This window comes from Alligator mississippiensis, chromosome 6, assembly GCF_030867095.1.
Source record: "Alligator mississippiensis isolate rAllMis1 chromosome 6, rAllMis1, whole genome shotgun sequence".
In the NCBI taxonomy this organism is placed as follows: Eukaryota; Metazoa; Chordata; order Crocodylia; family Alligatoridae; genus Alligator; species Alligator mississippiensis.
Genome location: NC_081829.1, coordinates 4,065,513 through 4,090,000, shown reverse-complemented (window position 1 = coordinate 4,090,000; position 24,488 = coordinate 4,065,513). Strand labels below are relative to the sequence as shown.

General features: G+C 40.1%; 1 protein-coding gene across 14 annotated transcripts in view; it reads left to right on the top strand.

Moving 5' to 3' along the window:
• Positions 1–17,571, top strand: part of SRRM1 (serine and arginine repetitive matrix 1) — a 25,845-nt gene extending 8,274 nt beyond the window's left edge. For 3 of the 14 annotated variants that reach the window (XM_059729523.1, XM_059729535.1, XM_059729536.1), the window contains 14 exons: positions 973–1,103; positions 1,560–1,760; positions 2,471–2,677; positions 3,260–3,379; positions 5,626–5,897; positions 7,602–7,682; positions 8,027–8,128; positions 9,154–9,298; positions 10,510–10,551; positions 12,033–12,137; positions 12,500–12,961; positions 13,676–13,868; positions 15,427–15,618; positions 16,575–17,571. In XM_059729523.1, coding sequence (XP_059585506.1) covers positions 973–1,103; positions 1,560–1,760; positions 2,471–2,677; positions 3,260–3,379; positions 5,626–5,897; positions 7,602–7,682; positions 8,027–8,128; positions 9,154–9,298; positions 10,510–10,551; positions 12,033–12,137; positions 12,500–12,961; positions 13,676–13,868; positions 15,427–15,618; positions 16,575–16,679 — 2,358 coding nt within the window. In that variant the 3' untranslated portion in view covers positions 16,680–17,571. Of the gene's footprint in view, positions 1–972; positions 1,104–1,559; positions 1,761–2,470; positions 2,678–3,259; positions 3,380–5,625; positions 5,898–7,601; positions 7,683–8,026; positions 8,129–9,153; positions 9,299–10,509; positions 10,552–12,032; positions 12,138–12,499; positions 12,962–13,675; positions 13,869–15,426; positions 15,619–15,862; positions 15,953–16,574 lie in introns of all 14 variants that reach the window. The other 11 variants (XM_059729524.1, XM_059729532.1, XM_059729530.1 and 8 more) reach the window with 11 other exon arrangements.
• The last annotated feature ends 6,917 nt before the right edge of the window (positions 17,572–24,488 follow it).

Below are 24,488 nucleotides of genomic sequence, written 5' to 3'. Positions count from 1 at the left end.
TAGTAGTGTGTGAATTGCTAATAATATCTCATGTTTAGGTGGTTGGTTTCCAAGATAAAATACAATAAATATTTAATTTCATAAAATGCTATGGGATTGACTCTTTAAAGTGGTGTTTTCAGTTATCTTATGGTATTTCTTCCAGGCTAGGCTTCTGAAAAGTTACTTTTATGCCCTATTTTGGGTTCTGACTATTCCAGCTTAGCTGACATTCATTTCCATACTAATAGTTTGAAGTTGGCACTTTTAAATTTGGCTTATACTGACTAGCTGCCTGTTATTTTTTGGGGGGGGCACGACACACAACATCAACAGATTGTTTATTGGCATTTAGTTTAGTACCATTCTTGTACTTGGCTGCTAAGTCAGCATAGTGTGTTAAATGCTCTGTGTGCTGTCCAAAGCCTCAGATGCATTTGTCGTGCTATATATATGCCCTTTCATCTCTACAAAAAGCAAGCGTGCATACATTTGTGGCAGATCCACCATCTTTCTGGTGCTATAGATGGCACAAACTGGTTCCTGTTTTTAACCAGGAACTTTTTGTCATGTTTGTAGCAGTGCATGTAACAGGTGTACAGTTGTGTGTAGTGCGCAGGGGGTCTCTTGTTCCCCCAGTATACCACTGTGCTTCACTTTCCTTCCCTCCTGCCCTTCCCCAGGGTGGGGTGAGAGGGAGTGTAGCTGTCCCCCTGACAGCCCACAGGGGAAGAGCTGCAGCCCAATCAGGACCTGACCAGAGGGCTCTGAAGTGTGTAAGCCGCCCATAGCACTGTAATTTCTGTAGTGCTACAAAGCCTTGAAGCTGTGTTATGTGCCTTTCCTTTTGCTGAATACGTGTAATTTACACGGATTTATGAAACAACTGTAAGTGTTCGTTTTAACACAAGTTTTTGGTTGTTTAAAACAAATGTTTATGGTAATTTCTATGTGATGCTTCTCAGTTAAGCACCTAATATACTCCTAATTTAGATTGAGCAAGAGAAGTTGGCTTCTATGAAGAAGCAAGATGAGGACAAGGACAAGGATAAGGACAAAGACAAGAGGGACAAGGAAGACAAAGACAGCAGAGAAAAAAGGGAGAGATCCAGAAGCCCAAGAAGGTTGTATTTAATACAGTGGTAACTTTAAAAATGTAGCAATAATGTGTATTGTACAAACAGCTTTAAAGATAGAGAGTATATGGCCATGGACATTTTTATGGGAGTCAGGAAGCTTCAGAAATGCATCCTACATGTTTACAACCAGTCCAACTTATTACCGTATATTAATAGAAGATAAATGAGTGGAATAGTGGCATAAGCAATGTTTGTAATTGTAAGGATGTTGCATTGTCACAGTGAGAGCCATTTTCAGTGATAATAGCTTTTGTCCAGATTTTCTGTTAACTGCAACTGACTTCAGTCTAAACTTAAATGCTATAAAAAATAAATCCAGAACAATTCTGCATTTTGTTTATACAGTGACTAGAGAGCATGGCTGTAACATGTATGGGATTTAATTTTTTAAAGTGCGTTCCCAAAAGGATGCAGTATTTGAATGTGAATTCTTCTTCTTAGACGCAAATCAAGATCTCCTTCTCCTAGAAGGAGATCGTCCCCTGTCAGGAGAGAGAGAAAACGCAGCCATTCTCGATCCCCTCATCACAGAACTAAGAGCCGTAGCATCACCCCCGCACCAGAAAAGAAAGAGGAGACTCCAGAGCCAGAGCCTTCTGTAAAAGCAAAGGAAACTTTGATTCAAGAGGCAACCTCAACTAGGCAAGTACCAGAGTTGATTTGTACCTTGGAATTCGTTTATCATAGGGAATTCTTATTATTCTGTAGAGTAATGGAGTAATTTTAGATCTTGATGCTAGAATAGTAATGTAGAAAACAGCTACACATCAAAAAAAATAAGCCACTTCTTATATGGTGTATGAATTTGGAAATGTCATCCTCAAGAAGATTTGTTTCCATGTGGAATACTTGAGACAGAATCTCTGGGAAAGCAGACTTTCACTGATACTTAGTTGCATTATTCTAGCTGTGTCCTTTCCTTTATCAATATTCATTTAGCTTATTTCATTTTCCTTGTAATTGTTACAAGACTGAGTGCTAAGTAACGGACAGCTTCACCATTATAAATGTCATTCCAGAGATACTGATTCCTCCCTCCCCCCCCCCCCCCCCCCAATGTTTCTATTTGGTTATTATTCAGTTCCATTCTTCAATATTTTTGTGTTCCACTGGAAATGAAAGTGTGACCTATATATTGTTTTAATAACCTTTTGGCAGAAAGTAAATACTTACTTTGGACCATAAGTTGTCTGATTACACAGTGGAATTTTAATGAGATAAGAGATGGTCCACTGAGTGTGGTGTTCATGGTGATCCTTATGAGTGAGAGCACTGGCAGAGGTTGTTTACAAACATAATGAAGATTTTTACACATGGTACACATTTATACTGTAGGTTTTTTAATTTAACAGTGATATCCTAAAAGCTCCTAAACCTGAGCCTGTACCAGATACTAAAGAAACTTCTCCAGAAAAAAGTTTAAAAAAAGAGAAGGAGAAAGAAAAAGAAAAAGAGAAGCCTCGTCAGAGATCACCATCTCGGTCCAAGTCGAGGTCAAGGTCAAGGTCTCGGTCCCCTTCTCATTCTAGACCAAGACGGCGTCATAGATCAAGGTCAAGGTAAAGTGAATTCTGTCTTTGAAAATAAAACAATAGGAGCTGAATCAATTTTATTACGTTTTCCCAGTTACACAACTCATGGAGTTATTGTCAAAAATAATTATAAAAATACCACCATGGTATTCTCCTTAGATTACCAAAAATTTTTAGTCGGAAGTGAGACCCACAGTGTTTTAGGTCAACTCTGAGGGAAAAGAATCAGAACATACTGAACATGAGAATATTCAATAGTCCTTCTCTATCCTGCTATAAGGTATATGCTTAAAATATCACTCAGGCTGGGAAAGGTTACTTAATCCTGAATATGGCATTCAGCAGCTGCTGGCAATTTCGCAACCTCCTTCTAAAAATATTTGGATTTTTAATTTCTTCTTTGGACTGCTCAGCTTAGCAGAAAGGGTTTTTAGTGGAATTTGACATCCTTGATATGGCTGAAAGGCAACACTTTTATTACAGTAAAAACACAGCTTGTATGATGTGCATGTTACAAAGCAACTTCCCTCTTGATTTCTTGTAAATCAAGCTACCTACAGTCAGTAAATCGTAGGAAGTTGCTGTTCATTGAATTTTTGATTGTGACAGGTCTTACTCCCCTAGAAGGCGGCCAAGCCCAAGACGACGGCCCTCTCCCAGGAGAAGAAGCCCACCAAGGCGAATGCCTCCACCACCCAGACACAGAAGAAGCAGATCCCCAGTGAGAAGGTACGAGTCTTCTTTAAAAAAAAAAAAAAAAAAGGTTTTGAAAGGTGTCACAAGGTTTTAAAAATGTGTTCATGTTACATGGCCTCAGAAGTATCTCTGAAGTGTGTTTTGTATTATCAAAGATAACTTGATTAATCGTAGGTGATGAGTATTACAGTATGCCAACTAATGTAAAAGTTGCTGCTTTTCGTAGCTGCGATCATAGGAGCTGTAAAATGAAACTGATTAGCATCACAATGCTTTTCAAAACCTGGGTTTCAAAAGTGGTTATCTGGCATGGTATCAAAAGACCATAAATTATTTTTAAATACATCTGATGGATAATTTTGAGCAGTTGTAAGTGGGAATGTTTTTTATTTGACAATCTCCTGTAATCGCTTAAGATTTCATCATTGTTGCATTTAAGTGCAACTGGCAGTGGATTGGTTCAGGACTTAAATATGTATGATTTTATTTTTCTGGCTTGGGATCTTTCAGTAGGGGGGTGCGAAACAGGTCCTATTCAATTTGGATTTGGCCCAAATCGGGGACAGCGATTCAGATTCGAATTCAGATTGCTGTCCCTGATTCAGTTCGGCTGAATCTGAAGATTCGATGCTGATTCAAAGAATCAGCGATTTGGCCATGGACACAGCTTTAAATTTTTTTTTTTCTATATACCTTGAGGTAGCAGGCACGGCTTGTGATTGCTGTGGTGCTGGGGCAGATGGAGTGTCCCACAGGAGCGTGGGGGGGCCCCCCCCGCATGCTCAGCAGCAAACCCAGAAGTAGACCAGACGTACTTCCAGTCCACTTCTGGGTCCACCAGGGAGCACACTGGGGGCCCCCCACACCTCCCCAGCTCAGCGATTGGCCATGGGGGGGCAAGTGCTTTTGCTCCACTTCCAGTTCTGCTGCCAAGCATGCTGGTGACTTCCTCTCTCCCCCCCGCCCCAATTCCTGTGGGATGCTCCACGTGCCCCAGCATCTCTGTGTTCACAAACCACCTAGTACCTTGAGGTACGTAGAAAAAATAGTTAAAGCTGTGTCTAAATCCAAATTGCCGAGTCGACTCAGAGGGTTCCAATTCGATTTGGAGAAATTAACGGGTCTCCTGATTCGATTCAGAATAGGAGATTTGGCCACCAAATCAGGCCAAATCTCTGTTGAATCGAACTGGCAACTGAAGCTTCGCACAGCCCTGCCCTTCAGTCATTACTCCATTGCACATGATTCACTCTTGGGATGATGCAGTCAAAGTTTCACCTTTTTATTTCTTGTTTTATCTACTGTTCTTTTATAAAACTGGCTTTTTAAGAACTTCGTTCAATCTCTTCTTAATGGTCCTTTTGCTCAGTGTTGCTAGGAATTTACTCCTTTGCTACCCCTTAAACAATTGTAGTAGCAAAAATACATTGTTGTTCCTGCTGCTGTGTGTATCAGACTTTCACTGTAGTGGGAAAATAGTAAACTTTAGTTTTCAGCAGACGTAAGAATGATAGAGCAATATTTTCTTTGGAGTTTTGAGCCTTGTTTTCCTTAGATGCTCATATTTTTTTAAGTTTGTTTAAAAAAATGTTCCAGACTTACAATTACTGTAAAAGTAACAAAACTTTATTTTACAAGTTGTACAAGTACACCTTTTCAGCATGTTTTCTCGCTCAAGATAGGGTTTCTTTTTTTCAGGTTCTCAGCAATTCTGCTGCCAAAGGTGGATTCTGCAGGTACACAATTGCAACAGAACTTACCACAAATTTTGCCGCAGAATTCTAGAGAGCCTATCTTTTTGAGTTTTTATGTTTAACAAGTCTGAAGATAAACAGTTACAAATTATAACTTGTCTGACAGAATTTTTTGCTTCCTGGTATTAAATTTTTCTACAAGCGTTTTTGAAATTGGTTCTTCGCTATATAAGTCTGTTGAATAGATTGCTTTTGAGGTCCAGTAAATCTGGTTCTGCTGGGAAGATTCAGTAATTGAGAAGTTGGAGCCTAAATAAAACAAATGTCTCCAAAAAAAGCTCAGCATTTTTTGCAGTTTTGCAGAAAGAAAACAAAAAGGTATCACTAACAAATTGTTTGTGTGCACTTTGTAGTTTGAGTTTAGTTGCCTTTACAGAGCAAGTATGTGGCGTATTTGCCAGTTTTTTGGAAGTACTGTTGAATTTCTCGATATAAAAATTGCACACGAGTGAAGTCCGATATTAACACTTGCACACTTCAAACAGTGTTCTTAATCAGAACCTAATATTAACTTTGAATTTGCAGGAGAAGAAGGTCATCAGCATCTTTATCTGGAAGTAGTTCGTCTTCCTCCTCTTCGCGTTCGCGATCGCCACCAAAGAAACCACCAAAAAGAATTGTATCCAGTCCTCCTCGTAAGACGCGTAGACTCTCCCCTTCTGCAAGTCCTCCAAGGCGGAGGCACAGACCATCCCCACCAGCGAGTCCACCACCAAAACCACGTAGGTCTCCAACCCCACAACAGACGAATCGTGCAAGAAAAGGCCGTGGCTCTGTTTCTCCAGGCAGAACATCAGGTAAGGTCAAATGTGTGCATGTGTTTCTCTTTTCCCCTCCGTTAAACCATTTTGCACTTTTTCCTTCACACAGGGTACGTCTACACTCTACCTCAGCTGCTGTTGACCATGATGTAGTGTAAACGTACCTGAGCTATCAAGTTTAATGCATCCTCACATAATAAGGAACTCCATTATAGACTATAAAACTCATCTCAAGACATTGAATAAATACTTGGCATAGTTAGCATGCACTGAGCTGTGCGCTGTGTTGATCACGGCTGTATTGCTAGGAACGCTTGATCTATCTTGAAACTAGGTAACTCAAACAAGTTATCTAGCTGTCCTTTCCTACCCCAAAACTAGTCTGCCTCAAACTATTGTGTTTTCAAAGTAGAGCAGTTGTTGAATAGACATTTTATTAAATCTAGTCTTTTAATATCAAAACTCTTAATTATGAAATGTATACTGAGATGTTAAATTGTACCACAGTTGAATTAAGTTAGTTAAAATCATGATGAGATGCATTTCCTAAAAGAAAGAATCTCTTCCAAAAATGCCTGGTAATTAAGCTACAATACAATTCTAAGCCCTTGGTCACATGAATAATTTACATGGGTTTTCTGTACTGATGCCTGTCCCTGATCGCAGTGTAACTTAGATGTGTAGATGTCCTGGGGTTGCTCATGCAATAGGAAGCATTCCTGCGTCTCCCCACAGGATGGCAGCAGTACAGGGAATGACCTGCTTGCTCTGAACAAATGACTACCCCAGGGTAAATATGGAAAGGCAAAACCTGAGTTAGTGTAATGTACACCTGTAAAATTTTACTACCAGTTCTTCCAAGGGTAATTCTCCACTAGACTGACTTAAGTTAACTCAGTTTTGAATTTTGCATAGTCTGTTCTCAGCGGTGGCAAATGACAGAACAAGGAGCAATGGGCTCAGGTTGCAGCAAGGGAAGTTTAGGGTAGATATCAGGAAGAAATTTCTCACTGTAATACCCATACCTACAGTTTTGCTGACAGTACAGAAACAAAGTACAAACTTGACAAAAGAGAAACCCATGTGTTCTAACTGCACGGCTGCTACTGAGCTGCCGAGACGGGGAAAAAACAACATTGTCAAAGCAATGAAACACCTGTACTGGCAAACCACGAAGAAACTACTCAGCGACGGGGAGGCCTCTTAGAGTATGCTCTTCCAGGAGTTTTGTTTTGTTGTTTTTTTCTCTCTCTCTTTCCTTCCGTCCTCCATATCAACTGGGGTATTTTAATTACGGCTTTTGGGGTCTTATCAGAGAATTTGGGACTTTTTAAAATCGGGGGTGGGGGCAGGAAACCAGGATCCCTGCTGCTTACACCAATGCAAATGTTTCATCTGTCTAGAATCCTAGACTGCATTCTCATAATATTAGTAACTTTGTGTGAATAGGAAAAAGAACATTTTAAACTTCTTCTCAGTTTACTGTAATTTCAGACATCAGTAACGTAGTTAATACACTTCTGTTTAAAAATGCAATCTTCTTTTTTAATTACAAAATCTGGCAGGAAAGTCTATAAAGTAACTCCAAGAATTGATAGGCATAAGATGGAAACTGCCATATTTTTATGAAAATTTTATTGCATCCTTGAATGTGAATGCTGAAGTGTATGAGTTGTTTTGTTTTGTTTGCAAATCATAGTTAATCAACTTTTTCCTGTGTGCTAATTTTTTGTCTTTTAGCACCTAAACATAAGAATCCTGAAAAAAGAGAGTCTCCATCACCAGCACCAAAGCCTAGGAAAGTAGAATTGTCTGAATCAGGTAAAGTTCTCATTTACAATGATTTTTCTTTTAAGTGGCTTAAAAATCATAAAGGATCATGGTATGTTTCTTGTACGTGCCTTGCAGTCATTCGGACTTACTGGCATTTAAAGCGAGTTCTCAGGTACTCATAAGGCAAATAGGGTGACCATTTTTCTGAACTCCTCCATAAGCTGTTTCAAAAACATAAGCCAGAACAAAAAATACAAAGAGATTAATTTTAAATATGTAGACAATAAAAATTACACTTGATCTATTGTAGTTTTACAAATAAGTATTTTATCTGACTCAGTAACTTCTTTGTAAACTGAAATGTGGTTTTCAAATCTGCATATATTTTTCAGAAGAAGATAAAGGTGGTAAAATGGCTGCTGCAGATTCTGTGCAGCAGAGACGTCAGTACAGAAGGCAGAACCAGCAGTCTTCATCTGGTACACCACTACTTTGTAATTCTAATAAGATACTTTTAATTAATTTTATTCTGAACACTTTAATTTAATTATTTCAGTAGTACTCAAATCATGCTTAAAATCTTATTGATTGGTGCATGCTACAATGAAGTTATAATTTTTGTGTTCAGTTTGCTTCATTTACCATAATGAGAAACTTTATTTGCTAATTAAACATCCCAAGAAAATAAGAAAGCAAAAATTAGGAAAGTTGCACTGTGTATTTGTTGCCATGTTCATATCTTTAAAAGTTTTGTAAACTTAACTGTAGTGTCTGCTGTCAGAAGGGTTGTTTTTCAAGATTCAGTTCTCCTCTACTCGTGTTGAGTGGCTCTTTAGCTCGTAGTCTGCTTAACATTTCTTCTCAGAAGTCCATTTTACGTCTGGATTCATAGCTAGCCTTTTAAATTATTCTCACGATAACAGCAATTCTATTACTGCCGATTGAGGGCTTATTAACATACTGTTGAGGGTGAACTCATTTAGCTCATCCTTTGACTTTTCAGCAATTCAGGGGCACATGTTTTGTGTTCTGCAACAGGTACCTTTAAATTGAAACCTTTCAGCATACAAATTTCTATGAGTTTACTTAAAGAAATTTTAAACCAGTTATTAAATTATTCCAAGGTTGGCTTTAGCCCTCTATGGGAGAGGATTATCTGTTTAAAAAAGTATTATGAAAGAGAGTATTCCCTTTGACAGAAATAAATTAGACTTAGTTCTTGTCAACACTTAACAATTCATTCAAAGACAGATCTTTAGTTCACCTAGTGCCGGTTTGTTTAGGCAGCCCCTAAAACTGACTTGCAGTGAAGAGCGGTTTGTTTTGAAATTGTGGGTTTTATCTTGCTGTCCTGGTGCTTCTTTCTACCATACTGATGCTGTCTGCAAGTATGAAAAATAAATAACACGACAAGAAAAGAGGGTTTACTTTAAGAATAAAGCCATATCTATTGTTCAGCTGTTAGTCGTGCAAGAATAAATTGTGAAACAATTTTCAGTGATAAATTCTGTATTTATAGACTCTGGTTCATCATCTTCCTCTGAAGAGGAACGACCTAAAAGATCAAATGTAAAGAATGGTGAAGTGGGTAGGCGCAGGCGACACTCGCATTCACGGAGTCCGTCACCTTCTCCACGAAAACGGCAAAAAGAGTCCTCCCCTCGGTAAGCATTTTTTTTACTTCTGCACAACAGATAGATAGATACATGCATAGTAGAGGTGTGTGAAACGGGCCCTGTTCGATTTGGATTCGGCCTCAATTGGGGACAGCGATTCGATTTGTTGATTTGGATTCAATTTGGCCAAATCTGAAGATTCGAAGCTGATTCAGAGAATCAGCGATTCGGCTGTAGACACAGCTTTAAATGTTTTTTCTACATACCTCAAGGTACCAGCATGGTTCGTGAATGCTAAGATGCTGGGGCGCATGGAGCATCTCACAGAGGTGCTGGGGGGCCCCCCACATGCTTGGTGGCAAACCCAGAAGTGGATCAGAAATACTTCCTGTCCACGTCTGGGTCTACCGGGGAGTGCGTGGGGGGGGCCTCCCCCCCAGTCCAGCTCAGCAATCGGCTGCAGGGAGACCCCGGGTACCTCCCAGATGCAGGAGGCACCAGTTGCCGAGCTGGGGGCCCTGGCATGCTCCCAGGCAGACCTGGAAGTGCTTCTGGTCCACTTCCAGGTCTGCTGCCAAGCGCGCTGGGGAGACCCTGCACTCCTGTGGGACGCTCCATGCACCCCAGCATCGCAGCATTCAGAAGCCCCTCGGTACCTTGAAGTATGTAGAAAAAACATTTAAAGCTGTGTCTACAGCCAAATCTCTCCAAATGGATTTGGAGGGTTCCAATTTTGATTCGGAGAGACTAAAGGGTCTCCTGATTCAATTCGGATTTGGAGATTTGGCCACCGAATCGGGGTGAATCAAATTGGGGACCGAAGCTTCTCACAGCCCTAATATATAGGTACATACTCCATAGCTTAAAAATGGGCTGTTCCTTTGTGTTACATTTACGTGTATTGTTTGCAGACCCTCAGCAGAAATAGGGGGTGGGGGGCTGGGATAATTACTGTCCAAATGTTGAACAGCCTGAGTAAAAGGTGGTCTTCACGTACATTTTATATCTTAGGGATGAAAGCTTAAAACCTTCATACTAGTAGTAGGCTTCCTTTTATAATGCTAGGACCTGATCTAAAATCTATCAAAGTCATTGATTTCTGTTGGTTTTAGACCCCTGTCCCTAGAGTTTAATATAAGGAGCTAGTACAGCAGGATTAACTTGGTCTGGGCCTTGAAACTTATGAGTTATGTTTGTATTTGCCTCTGATCTGTGGCAAACGGAAATTTTGACTTTTGTTTTTTCTCCACTGCTGTCAGGATGCAGATGGGAAAGAGGTGGCAATCACCAGTGATTAAAAGGTTGGTTAGATATTAATCTGTTAGAGTTTTAAATTTAAGATCTTTTAGACAAGCCATACTTTTGTCACAGATGGTGAGCACAGCTTCCCTTTCCCCTGCTCAACCTGCAGGAAGATAAATCAGATAAGAAGATAATTGGCCAAGGAAATTCCAGCTGCCCACTTCCAGTTTTTTTTAGTTTTTTGCAAGTGAAATTTTAACATCCTCCCTATTTCCCTAGTTAATAACAATTTTTGTAATTGTTGAAATAAGATCCGGTATGAGGTTCTTACCTGCACTGCTATTAAAAACTGTTTCCCTAAATTGTTCCTCTTAGGCAATGTAGCTTGCTTGATTCTTTTCATATGCTACTGAAGCATTTATGAATGCTATGGGAAGGTAGCTTTCTTATTGCCACTACTAACCAGAAATTAATTACAGTGTAAGACGTAACCTTTCTGAGCCAGATTGTGACTAATTTCTGCCTTTAAATGCTGAGCGTGCCTGTTAGAATTTGCCAGTCTTCAAAAGACTCCTTGAATTTGCATACAATTTTCATAATTTTAAACAAGAATAACTTCAGCTAAGGTCTCTGTATCTGTGTAAACTATGTTCCTAGTCTTAGTTATTCTCCATGTTAAATGTTGAAGGTGTGACTAGATAGTATTATTAGTTTGGCTGTGATGCTTGAAAACAAATGGGTATTCTTTAACTCATGTGAGTTCAGGTATGTGGTTTCATGAACAAAGTTAGTTGTGAAGCATCTAATATACTGCTGTGGAAAAACAAGGGTATTTTGAATTGCATCTTAACCAGTAGGTTATATTCACTGAATATCTTGTTTGTTCGAAGCTGTCCTGCTGTAACTTTTTTGTTACTGGTCTGTCTTTGCATTTTTATTTAACTTGAGTCATGGAAAAGCTGTATTTTTCTTGCACAGATTAAGCCGATTTAAGATTTTCTAATGTTCTGGAAGGACTGTATTTGGCACATTTTTCCTCCTTAGAAATAACTTGCAAACCTTTTTCTTTAGAGCATAAAGAACCTAGTTTCTGCTCCAAATACTTTATATTAACAAAGGTAGTCCTTCAGTCCCTCCTCTTTTTCTATTTTTCCCTTTGCCTGCACTCACTGCAGTATTAAGTTTGCTGGTGGTAGACATATCTTCTTGGAATTGGTTGGTATCTCTGTGCCTCTGAATTTGTAAACCATTTAGGTATCCCGGTTCAATAATAAATATTTTCTTAGTCTGAGTTTTAAAAGCTTGTATGATAAGGCAAAGACTACAGCTTCCATGCTATACTCTGAGAGAACTTGGCGGTTTCCTTTTGGTCTTGTGGACGTAATCATTGTTAGACAATATTAGTATTGTAATAGAATCCCCATTGGAAGAAGTGTTTGAAATAGCTAAATATTGCATAGTTTTCGGGGATAATGACAACAGCTGGAAAAATTTAAGCCATCGGGTATTAGATTCTTCTAAGCTACTCTTCTCGTTATAGTAGGAGGAGGAGAAGTCCGTCCCCGCCTCCAGCCAGAAGACGACGCTCACCTTCCCCAGCACCTCCACCAAGACGGCGCAGATCACCATCGTTACCTAGGCGAAGGTAACTATTGAACTGCATTGATTGCTTTCTATTATACTGTTTGTAGAGCTGTATAACTGTACTAAAAGAAAGAATACAATGATTTATGCAACTGATGCCTTTAACACAAATCTTTTCATGGGAATTCATTTTTTTTAATCAGTTTTATTTTCTTTGGGTATGGTTTAGTTGGCAAAGTCCTAAGTGTAGCAAGCAAGTGCTCTCACTGTCTAATATGGAAATAACTGTTCATTTGATGTATGCTCCAATGTTCTTAACTAAATACTGTTTAAGGATATTTTAAAAGTGGACCATGGGAGTAAAATCTTTCCTCAAGTGCACTTCTCTTGCTACCATAACAGCTTCTAAACTTGTATTTTTAGGTCTCCATCGCCACCTCCACGCAGACGCTCACCTTCTCCCAGAAGATACTCTCCTCCAATACAACGACGATACTCTCCTTCTCCTCCCCCGAAGAGAAGAACCACTTCTCCCCCTCCCCCACCAAAGCGAAGAGCATCACCTTCGCCACAGTCAAAACGCAGAGTCTCGCATTCTCCTCCACCAAAACAAAGAAGTTCTCCAGCTGCAAAGAGACGTTCTCCATCTCTATCTTCCAAGCATAGGAAGGGATCTCCCCCCAGCAGGTCTAATCGTGAAACCCGATCCCCCTTACAAAACAAACGGCATTCACCTTCACCACGGCCTAGAGCTTCTCATACCTCTGCAAGTCCACCACCGCTGCGAAGGGGAGCTTCATCTTCACCCCAGAGAAGGCAGTCTCCATCTCCAAGCACTCGACCCATCAGAAGAGTGTCAAGAACCCCAGAACCCAAGAAGACAAAGTAAAAAAAATAAAATAAATTAGCTTATAGATATGGAAAGTAAAAGTAGTTAAAGCAAGAGAAGAGCCACCCACGGCTCTGTCCCGATCCTAGCCCCAGGCTCCCATTTGCCGTCCTGACTGGGCAGTGCCTACTGCTGCCTCGGCGCCCCCTCCCCCCCCCCCCCCCCCGTGGGCCTTGATCTGCCCCACACCTCTTTCCTCCCCCCCCCAAACCCCCCAGACTACCAGCGGGGTGCTGCTCTCCAAACTGCTGGGCTGAATTCCTGGCTGCCTCCATGCTGCAGCTGCATGCATGCACACGACATTTATAGGTAGCATTATCGGCTACACCAGCAAAAAAAGCCAATAGGCAATAATGTTAATTTTCCTTTTAATCGGTGCTGATCTGACATGCATCTGATATATTGGTGCACCTCTAGCTGTTGTCTAGGGAAAGATACTGAGATTCTTTTAAGTCTGCTGTATCTTCTTGGCGTGCCATTTTGCTGTGCCTAGTAATGTCTTGGATCTTCCTTTCTGTGATCATTTTGTGATGCTACAGCTAACTGAAGCTGAATTCTAACAGAAATTAAAGGATTAACCAGAACATTAATTTGTAGACCTGTAACAATTTGGTAACATTGCCATTGCTAGTTACAGAGAAATGCGGTTGCTTTGTATGCATTTGGAATAAAAAGCAAAAGCATTTGACTGTAGACTTTTTATTTTTAAGGGCTTCCACACCAAGTCCGCAGTCAGCGAGAAGAGTGTCTTCATCCAGGTCTGCATCAGGATCACCTGAGCCAGCACCTAAGAAACATCAAGCTCCTCCATCCCCAGCTCGGTCTCGGTCCCCTTCCACTAACTGGTCTCCACAACCTGTGAAAAAGGCTAAAAGCCCCACGCAGAGTCCATCACCTGCAAGGGTATGTGTTTTCTTCTAATAAAAATCCTACTGATGTAGAATAGGCGTGGGGGGCTTTTGTCAAATGTATGACAAGTTGATCCTGTTAATGCTTGCTTGTGGTCCTTGGGCAATCCCAACCCATTCCATAGTGCATTAAAGTACCTTTTAAATTATGGGATAGTAAAGGCTGTTCCCTTTTAAAATAAAAGTTTTTCATTTGGTCTAAAATGCACTTAATGTCCAGATTTAATCAGCGTTTCAGTTTTCACATTTGCACAAGCTTTTAAAACAATGTATATAACCTCAACGATGATGATCAGTGGTACAGAGCAACAACCATACCAGGAGAGACTGAAAGTCTAGGACTCCTCAGCTTGGAAAGAAGGCTGATGGGGAGATATGATACAGGTCTATAAAGCCATGCAGGGTGTGAACAAAATGAACAGGAACTCCAGTTTAAGATTCAGATCAGTAGAACTAGAGGCACTCACTGAAATTAGGAGATTCATATGAAACAAATAGGAGGGAAGTACTTTTTTTACTCAGCGTACAGTTAGTGTTTCTATACAATATGATAAAATTATGCACAATTTGTAGGATGTATGTTGTTTTAATGAGATTATTGATATTACTAAGGTCCCAAATCATAGTGAGGCCACGTTTTACTGGGACCTGTAAAATTTGAGACGATTACTATTGTGAAGACCCTTTGGTTTTAAAAGAAAACGTAGAATATAGACAGAGTAATGGTTCTTGACAACTACAAGTCATGTCGCACTTCAAGGGCAAAACTTCCATATGTGGTGCTAGTACAGGGGTTTTCAACCTTTTTTTAATAGATGTACCTCTGGCGGTCGGATGCGAAGCAAGGGGTGGTGGGGTGGCACAATTGGACGCAGAGCAGCGGCAGTGTGGGGTGGTGGGAAGTGGCAGTGGCCACCACGTGAACTTCCCCCGCCTCCCGCCCACCCGTGCCTACCCCTTAGGGCCCTCCCAAGTACCCCTGGGGGTATGCGTGCCCCCAGTTGACAACCCCTGTGCTAGTAGAAACATTGTTGACTGGCAGTGACTGGTCAGGTGGCTAACGGGAGACTGGAATTTTATCTCTGGGCAAAGCAGTGTGTTCTTGTGCATTGGGCACTGGAATGGAATACAGAAAACCTTTCCAGACTTGCTGCGCTGTACACTAGTTTGTAGATGGAGTTTAATGTACTTTTTTTTTTTAATCCCTTTCATTTTTACCATCTGTAGAGCTCTTAGTTTTATTGCTGCAATAAATTGCTTCTAAGCTCTTAATGCGTAACAAGCATGTCGCTTCCCAATGTAGATTATCTTTTTTTTGAGCTTGAATGCTTCTGCTAAGAAATGAGTTTGGTATATGAGTTATTTGATTTATTTTTTTCTGAGTCCATGTTGAGTTTGTGTGGGTTTTTTTGTTTTGTTTTAGGTTTTTTTTAGTTATGCATATAAATGGCACTGACCTGCACACAAGGATTGATTTGAATCCCTTTAAACAAAGTAAATAAAAAAGCTGACATGCCAGGCATAAAAATCATATGTATTGTTCTTTTTTACAGAATTCTGATCAGGAAGGTGGGGGGAAGAAGAAGAAGAAAAAGAAGGATAAGAAACACAAAAAGGATAAAAAGCACAAGAAACACAAAAAACACAAGAAAGAGAAGGCTGCTGCAGCAGCGGCTGCTGCTGTAGTGGCAGCTACTACCACGTCACCACAGGAGGACAAAGAAGCAGAGACAGAACCTAAGAAGGTTAGTTGTGGTCTTTAATGTTGAAATAGCCCCCGAGCCTATGGTTTCAAATGCAGTGGAATAACAGCTTTACAGGCCTCATTATTAACGGGAGGATTGGACAACAGTGTTCAAATTAGTAGGGCCTATATCAAGCTGCCACTTAGTTCAGATGCCCCTTCATTATCCTAGTTTTGGGATATAGAGGAATGCTCTTGAATAATTCTACTTATGGGTGAGTAATTCTAGTTTCCCTTTCTTTCAGTCCTCTGCTCGTGAGAGGCTGTTAGTGGACGCTGAAAAAAGGGACTGGCAGTATAGATGAGATCGTCAGGGCGGGGAAGTTCAAGAAATAGTAAATTTCCTAATTTCTACTCTGGAAAAATGTAATCTATCATATAAATGCCAGTGTTTGTATTATTATTTTAAAGGTAATCGTTTTAATATTTGAAAAATGGCAATTTTTTTAAAGTACAGGTACCCTAAGACTTTAAGCAGGTACTGCTTCACAGACCTACAGAGATGGTTTATTTTCTTAATTCTGTAGGTTGGTTTGTATATGCTTTCTACTGTGTTTGTCGACCAGGTTTTGCACCATTGAAATTTTGAATGCAAAATTGACTTTATGTATCTACAGAGAATATAGAAAGCAGCTAAATAGCAAAGATAGTTCATATCTAATGTCTTTTAGGACCCAACATGTTTTCTATATAAATATGCACGCTTTTTAAGTCCTTCTAAAAATTACACCACCAGGTTGGAACAAATAGTTAACTTTAGCCAGTATATTATTTGATGTGCTTCAAACTTCTTCTGATTAAATGACAAGATTCTAGCATGTCAGCTGGCTTAGAGGCAGAAAACTGTAGTGAGATCCTGTATTAGTCTGATATGAAACTGCAGTAAAAATGGTACTATATCAGTTTGTATTACCTAGTGTAGCTGCAGAAATAACTACTTTATTTTTTTACTTTAAGGAGACTGAAAGTGAAGCTGAAGATAATCTGGATGATCTAGAAAAGCATCTGCGAGAGAAGGCACTGCGATCAATGAGGAAGGCACAAGTGTCACCACCGTCTTAGGCTGAAACCTTTGATATATGTACATTTTATTTGGTTTGTACTCAGAATTCAATTTCAAATTGCTAAAACGTGTTTGAGCTTTAGAATATAACATTTGTTGTAATTGCTAGGTTGAGGTTCACCATGTAAAAGGGCATGGATTTACATTACAAAAGGTGTCCACAGTGTACTAGTGACATTCTTTCATTGACAGCTGACGTTATTTCATTTAGAGTAAGACATTTTCTTTAGAAGCAGTAAGATTTTTTTTTTTAATAGGTTTTAAACATTGTTGGCAACTCCGCAGTTTCTTTAAAATGACCAAAACGTATACAGTATTTACAAAGTTCACGTTTCGGAGTTTATTGCATCTACTTGCGTTAAACTACCAACCTTTGTGGGTTGTAGATTTACCCAGAAGCAAAACCACTGAATTATCAAAGGTGTACATACAGATATTTTAATGCCATAATCTTTGTTCTTTAATGTTGCCTGTATAGCCTCCATTAAAGTGAATCAAGAATAGAAATTTAGAATGGTGCATAAATGAAAGCGTATTGTTTGCCAGGACACTGTGGGTTTATATTGATGTAACAAGTTGATTTGGAACACTGGAATTTCATTTGTATTCTTATGTTCTTTTTTTAAAGGGCAATTTCCATGATCAGCAGTCCCAGAAAAGTTCCTTCAGTTACATAAATTTTATTTGTGAGATGATGTCGTTGCCCCATTCATAATTCTTGTCTCGTTGCGGTTCTTCTGAATGATATACTTTCAGAGCTGTGGTCTTTGAAAACCTGGAGAACCTGAACTTTGGATATTGTCATGTTTTCACTGTTTTTTGTTTTTGTTTTTTTTAACTAAAGCTATATAAAGCTTGTGGATTAAACAAAAATAAATTTCTAAATTTAAAGCAGTGCTGACTGTTTTTCTACCCAAGTTAAAATTGCTACTTCCTCTTGTACAGGATCAACAAAAACATAGATATGGAAAAACTAAGGTGTTTGACATACTGCATTTTGCAAAAATAAAAAATAACCCTGAATCTGTTAATCGGGGGTCCTATAGACTCTTTTTTTTTTTTTTTTGTAAAGCTAGCATAAAATTGACCTGACCAGCCCTCTTCTGTGATGCTTTTTATGTTTAAAAAAAAAAAAAAAAAAAAAGACTTTCAAAATCACTTGCTATAGGAAGCAGAATATTGTAAGGTGATGAGAGAATGTAAGATAAAAAAGAAGAAATTTATATTAATTTTGTTTTAGCTTTACTGCATACTTACATGTGTGAAGTTAAACGTGCAACCCCTGAAATTGGAATGCATTGATGGCACACTCAACTTCAAAACTAACTTACTAGATAGTAACTTGGGTTTCAACTAAGACGGTTTAAATACTTTTGCTCTGAATCTCACTTGTGAACAATTTGTTTATATAATTTTAAGTATAGATCTTTTATGACCTCTTTATTTGAAGTCAGTCTGATTTTCAAAATATACATGATACGCTCTAGATACGTAAAGGTGAGGAAAACCTGCACGTTATGTTTGTATCTCTTTTAACTGTTGAAGTGCTTTAGCATGCTGTAATCTTAGTTAACCAACACTTAACTCAAGAGAGCAACAAGTCAACATTTTTGTGGACAGACATGCTTTTAAAATGCTCCTGAATTTGATAGTTATGATATGGCAGACTATAACAGACACCTACCATGCTAGTCTCAGCACTTCATACTACTCTTCCAGTGATGTGCTCCCTGTATGCGTAGTATGACCACTCCTAAAAGCTCAGTCATGCTTCCTTCATTCCAGCAAGGATTTAGTAAGCTATTTTTCTCTGTGTTTTTTCTCCCATCTGGTTTTTTCATATTCTTCATCTCTTCTAGCTCAAAGTCTTTGACAGATTTTAAGTCTTGTTAAACAGCTGGTTCACTCTGCTTAAGAAGTGAAAAGTTTGTTTTGACTAGGCATATGCTGACTCTGTTTTTCTGTTCTTCCATAACCACCAGTGCTCCTTGCTGGGGGGCTTCGCTATTCCTTCTAGGCAGGTGCACCCGCATAACACATCCATTTGTTGTCAAAATCGTTGGAGGGTGCCTGAGACGCACAATTTCAAATAAGGGCAGTAACCATTTACTACCTCCTTTGTCTAGGAAAACGCACGTGACTGTTAGGTTAACAGAACATTTCAGTGTGGCAAACAAATAGTTTGCTGTGGAAAAACCTTTGACCTAATATCTTCCTAAGAAGGTAGTAGACCAGCTTCAGGGCATCTGCTTCTGGTGTTTGGAAACGTGCACAATCAGACTTAGGCCTTGAAATGTTGTAGCTTCCTTTTAAAATAAATATTGAAATAATGAGTTTAGATTGTAATCCCCTCCTACCCCCCAACTCTCCTTTATTTGCTCCTGCATTTAATTGTGGTATTTCTGTTAACTGTATTTTATTCCAAGTTCATTTCCTACAGAATGGTTTGACTTAAAGTTTGTCGTTTTTAGTCTCCATGTATTTATTTTGGAACTGAGTGATTGTACCGAGCACCTGACTTGCGTCACTGAATTCTGTTTTACGTGTTTTAGAATATGTAGATCACTCCGTCTGTATCTGAAGCCAACCGTGTCCGATCAGTTCACAGCAGGATCACATCGGTTGCCCTCCAGCTTCTGCTCTTAGTCCTGTTTGTAACATTGCAGCTCTTGTTCAGAAAATGGCTATAAGGGATGCTGTGGCCCAGCCGCTTACCACAGTGTTACAAGATTTGCCTGCTGTGTGTGTTAGCTTAGCTGCCAGCTCTGTGTGCTTGCTTAGGAGTCTTGTTGAACAAAGTTACCGTTCTAAAATGGCAGCTTGATTTTTGTAATTGAATTGGTAACAATTGGGTTTCTGGAGTAATTAGAATTCATCACAGAGAAAACAGCTCCATTGAACGCTCTTAATAGAATGAAAGTCAACTTATTGTAGTAAACCAAAGGACGAAGGTGAGAGTCATGGGGGGTTAATGTTGCATTTAGCAAAAGGAAGAATCAGTCCCTGTAAGATACAGCAGTAGTGGACGCACGCGTGCGCATGTCTGAAGATTTGAAGGGCACAGAGGTAAGTTACTTTAAAATATCATTTACTTGCTGAGAGAGAGTACTGGTATGGTATAATGTGAAGTTAATTAATTAGTTTGTTGTTTTGTTGGGTTTTTTTCCAACCACAGCAGGAGTCCTTGTGCAGAAAGCATCTAATGCACTTTGAATGCTAATATAATAAATGATAAACAAGTGTGCCCAGGCAGGGCTCTGCTCAGAGCTATTACTGTACATTTTTGCACAGTAAAACTCATTTTTATTCAGCTCCACACAGTCTCTTGGAAATGAGTCTGCTGGAGTGGCCCAGGACTGGAGTAGCAGGACAGGTGCGGGTTGTTATTAAAGATGCATTGAATTAAGGGTGAGGAGGGGCTGAAGGAGCTTGTTCACTCCCGTGCTAGAGCTCCTTCCCTTTCCTGAGCACCAGATTCTGTCATGCTCAAGTCTGTGGATTTTGTTGCGTTTCAGTAAAGCTCCTTTTTCACAAGAAGATTTCATAAGTGGATGAACAATAAAACTGCCTTTGACTTCAGTAAGGGTGGAATTTGGCCAACACAGCACGCTTGGAAAATCCCATGTTCTGCTTCCAGTAACTTGCTCTGACTTGATTGATTCAGGGCCCAATGTCCTTGGAGGCAATCAACACAAATACCTTGGCAAGTCCCCTTGATGCTGAATTCCACAGTGGAGTGAAACAGCGTGATAAATGTTAAAGTTACGATTTTGTTGCATTTAAAATGAGCAGCCCAACAATCAATGCCTGGTTGAAGCTGTTTTAATTTAGTTCATGCTGTTGCTGCGATTACAGTTCACCATAGGATTTTCAGCTTTGACAATACATAATTGATAGCAGATTTGAGGGCTGGGTGAGAGGAACTGGCGGCTTAACCACCACATAAAGGAAATGGAAGATTTTGCAGACATGCAACCTCCTTTGTATGGCTTTTTGTGTGTTGATAGGCAAGGGTATCAGACTAGAGTACGAGTTATGGGGGAGAAGGCTAGTCTGGAGCTGTGTGCTTTTTATCCGAGAGGAATGCAGTACCTGTCTCAAGGTTTTCTTACCAACTTTTCCTCATTCCTGTCTGTGAGTATCCCAGTGGTTCCACTTATGCCCTTTTTAATGAGGGTAATACTGTTGTCTTTCCTCCCATCTTTTTTCCTGCAACAATGAGTAGGCAGGCTTGTAGTACCCGTTCACGTTTCACTTTTGCTCCTGTTTTGGTGACCTGTACTGCCTTTAGAACAGCAGTCTCCAACCTCTTTAAATAGGAGGTCACCTTTTGGTGTTTAAAAGCAACCCAAGATCAACCGTGCACTGCCACCCCCCCATGCCCAGCAGGTAAGTCTGTGGAGAGGGAAAGAGGGACAGATCAAGGCAGAGGGAGAAACATTCATGGGTGCACCTCCCCAGCAGGTAAGTCCCACATGGCTGGGGCCCCACTCAACTTACCTCTACTGCTGCCTCTGTGGCACTGTCCCTCACCACGGGAGCCTCAGTGTAGCCCGGTCCCTTCCCCCCTGCAGAGACTGACCTGCTGGGCTGGGGCACATGTGTGCTTCAGATCGACTGCAAGAGGCTCCAAGATCTACCGGTGGATCGATACCCACTGGTTGGTGACTCCTGCTCTGGAAGCTGGAGACGTGCGTGGCGTGCTCAGGTTTCCAGCGCTTGGAATCAGCACATTTTGGCTGCTTGGCTGTGCCTTGCCTGCCTAAATTCAAAGGCAAGTCAAGGAATTGTTTTCCTTCAGAGTCTTCATATGGTCACTAAGTGGTGGAATGAGGTGGTTGTACGGAATTCAGATGCATGGCTAGATTTGCTATCTTTGATAGCATTTTCTGTTGGGGAGAACAAAAAACATTACAGAAATAGATGACAGTCCTTTTTTTTTTTCGTATGATAACTTCTGAGGAGGAGATGAAAGCAGAGCTCGTCCCTCGTGCCGTGTTCTCTGGTAATTCGTGTTGAACTTGCAGTTGAAATTCACCAGGTGGTGCAAAGACCCGAAGGGTGTGACTGAGCGTGTGCTTGTTCTCAGTGCACGTGCCTTCGGAGACTAGAACTTGGTTCAGGGCCAACGAATGGCATGATTGAGAAACATTTTAAAAAAATTGGAACTTCATTTAAATCCGGAATTATTTCAATCCTTTTTTACGAATAAGCCACAGTGAAAAATCTGAAGTTGACAAGTCAGGTTAAAGTCTCGTTTACTGTGATTAGTTTACTGAAAAATTAGAAGAAGAACACTTAGAAAGTTAATAAAGTGAACATTAATGTTGTAACAGGGATGCAGTGTTCATTTGGTGTGTCCTTTTACCTAAAGACTGAATAGGAAGAGAGGAAAAAAGTTGATGAAAGTAAAATACTTCAGCCCTCCAGAAGAGCAGGAGGATCAAAACTAATTCTCCCCTGAGAAAAAAAGTTAAATTTGGTAGATGACTCATGAACTATTTATGTAAAAACTGGCCTATTTGACAAGTAATAAAGAAAATTGTAGCTAGCTACATCCATCCATCCAAGCTTTGGTTGCCGATGCAATTCGGAGAAAATCTGACCTGATTCGGAGGCTGAATCCTTGAATCTGAATCGAATTGGGAGACCCATAAAAACCTCTGAATCGATTTGGAGGTTGGGCAACTTGGAAGGCGGTCTGACTTGCCAGGTGCCTCTCCACTGTTACCCGCTACATCCCCCTTCTCCCCCCACCCCAGCCTGCCCATCGCCCCCTGACGCCTCCATTTCCATTTTCACTGTGACTGGCTTTCTTGTCTGCATTGCATGCCAGCCTCTGGCTTCTCCGCTATTCATTCCACCCAGGAAGAGTGCACACACCAGCTGCAGGTGCTTCCTCAGCCTGACAAAGGCTTTTTAAACCCAAAAGCTTGCTAAGATAGATTTCTCCAACTACTCACTTGGTCTACTAAAAGATACCAGATTGACCCAAGGCACCATGCATGTCTCCAACGTAATTGGCATGGGTATAAAAAATACAAAAACTTCTGACCATATTAATACCTATTTTATTACTCTGGACAAATTGTAAACAGATAGCACTGTTTAATCAAAATTAAACTCTTGACAGCGAAGAAGTGGACAGGTCAAGCACTTACTGTGCTTCAGGGTTTAGGAGAACATGAACGGTAGCTGCCTACCTTTTTAAAAGACAAATGTGTTAGTATGCCATCCATCAATTATGCCAACAATTCTTTCAGGTTGTCTTTGTGGACTTTAACCAAATCCTTTCCACGTGCAGTTTAATCTAAATATTTTTTATTCGCAATACACAAGGTATGACATGTATCTTTCTTTATCATTTTTAAAACAAAATAAGTCTGGCCAAATGTGAATAATTGTGTAAGTGTGTACAGGAGCCATGTATCCTCTGGGTTAGCAGAAAGAAGTATATTTAGCATTGAGGCTGTATCAAGTTGTAAATCAACATGTTTTCCGTGGTTAAACTAGGCAATTAGATGTATTCTTAGGAAACAAGCCTCTTGTTTTGTACACGTGGTCTTAACAGCGTGTGTCCTGGCACAAGGTAAGAGCACAGATCTCTGCAGCACTTGGTGCCGTTTACATTGGATATCACAGACTTAGCGACTGCGGGCACAACCCAAAATGCACTCCAGACTGAGCGCTATTCTGAAAGATAAAAGGGATATTTTGTATGGCCTGTGGCTGTTGCTAATAACGTTTTGGCTATTTTAATTATTAACAGTAATTGGCTTTATCCTTTAAGAGGCTGTGAATGGCTTTGAGTTTAGAGTAACTATTTAAAAAAAAACAACAAACCTGATCACTTTTATGAATAACTTCCACATACATACACTGCCTGGAAAGGAGATTCAAATCCCATTAAAGATTGATAGTCTGTCAGTTGGGTTTTAATTCAGCAAGTGAATGGATTGGTGATGCAAGAGAAAATTACTTTTGTCACTGCAATGATATATTTTTTTAATGAGACAGAAATGGGTCTGGCACCTTTCCAGCTTATTAAAGTCTTTGTGAATGCACATGCGCCAATACAAAGGACAAGAAAAGAAAATTATATTAAGTGTTTGGCTGGCGAAGCTGTTATTGAGCTGTTATTTATTTATTTTATGTATTACGAGCATGTGAATGAATCCCATTATTTCTATTAAAGACTAAAGGGAGCTGTTCTCACAACTGCTGAAGAACTTGTACTTGGCTTTCAGATGTTCAGCCCCTCTGTCCAGATGAGGAAAATGGACAGGACACCTCTCCTACGTTGCAGGGCTGAATTGCAAACAGCAATTTGGCAACAAGAGTTTTAGCTACTTTCTTTATCTATAGACTATGCAAGAGAGACTCTCAAGGGGAAGTAAGGCAAGAAAGAGATGCTCCAAAATGTGGATTCAGGACCAAAGCAAGTGTCCTGCTCACAAAGGTGGTTACTGTGATATCTCATGGAAGGGCCTCTGGAGGGAAATCTGGTCATGCTACGTGCTGAAAGGTTATGCTCATTCATTGTAGGATTAAGAACATGGTTAGCTACAAATGCCTGGGTCCCTTAAACTGTAGAAGCTCTTCTTTGGTCTCTGACACCTGCCGTAGCCATTAGCCTGAAATGAAACTGCTGGAACTCCTTTTCCAGTCTTGTTCCTCAGCTATACCACGTGCCCAAGTTATACTGTACACAGAAGGGACCTTGTCTTGAGGTCAGAAGTGCATCTTAATGTAGAATTGGTTCTTTCCAGCCCACTGGTTTCTCACTAGGTATCTTGAAGCCAGTGTTA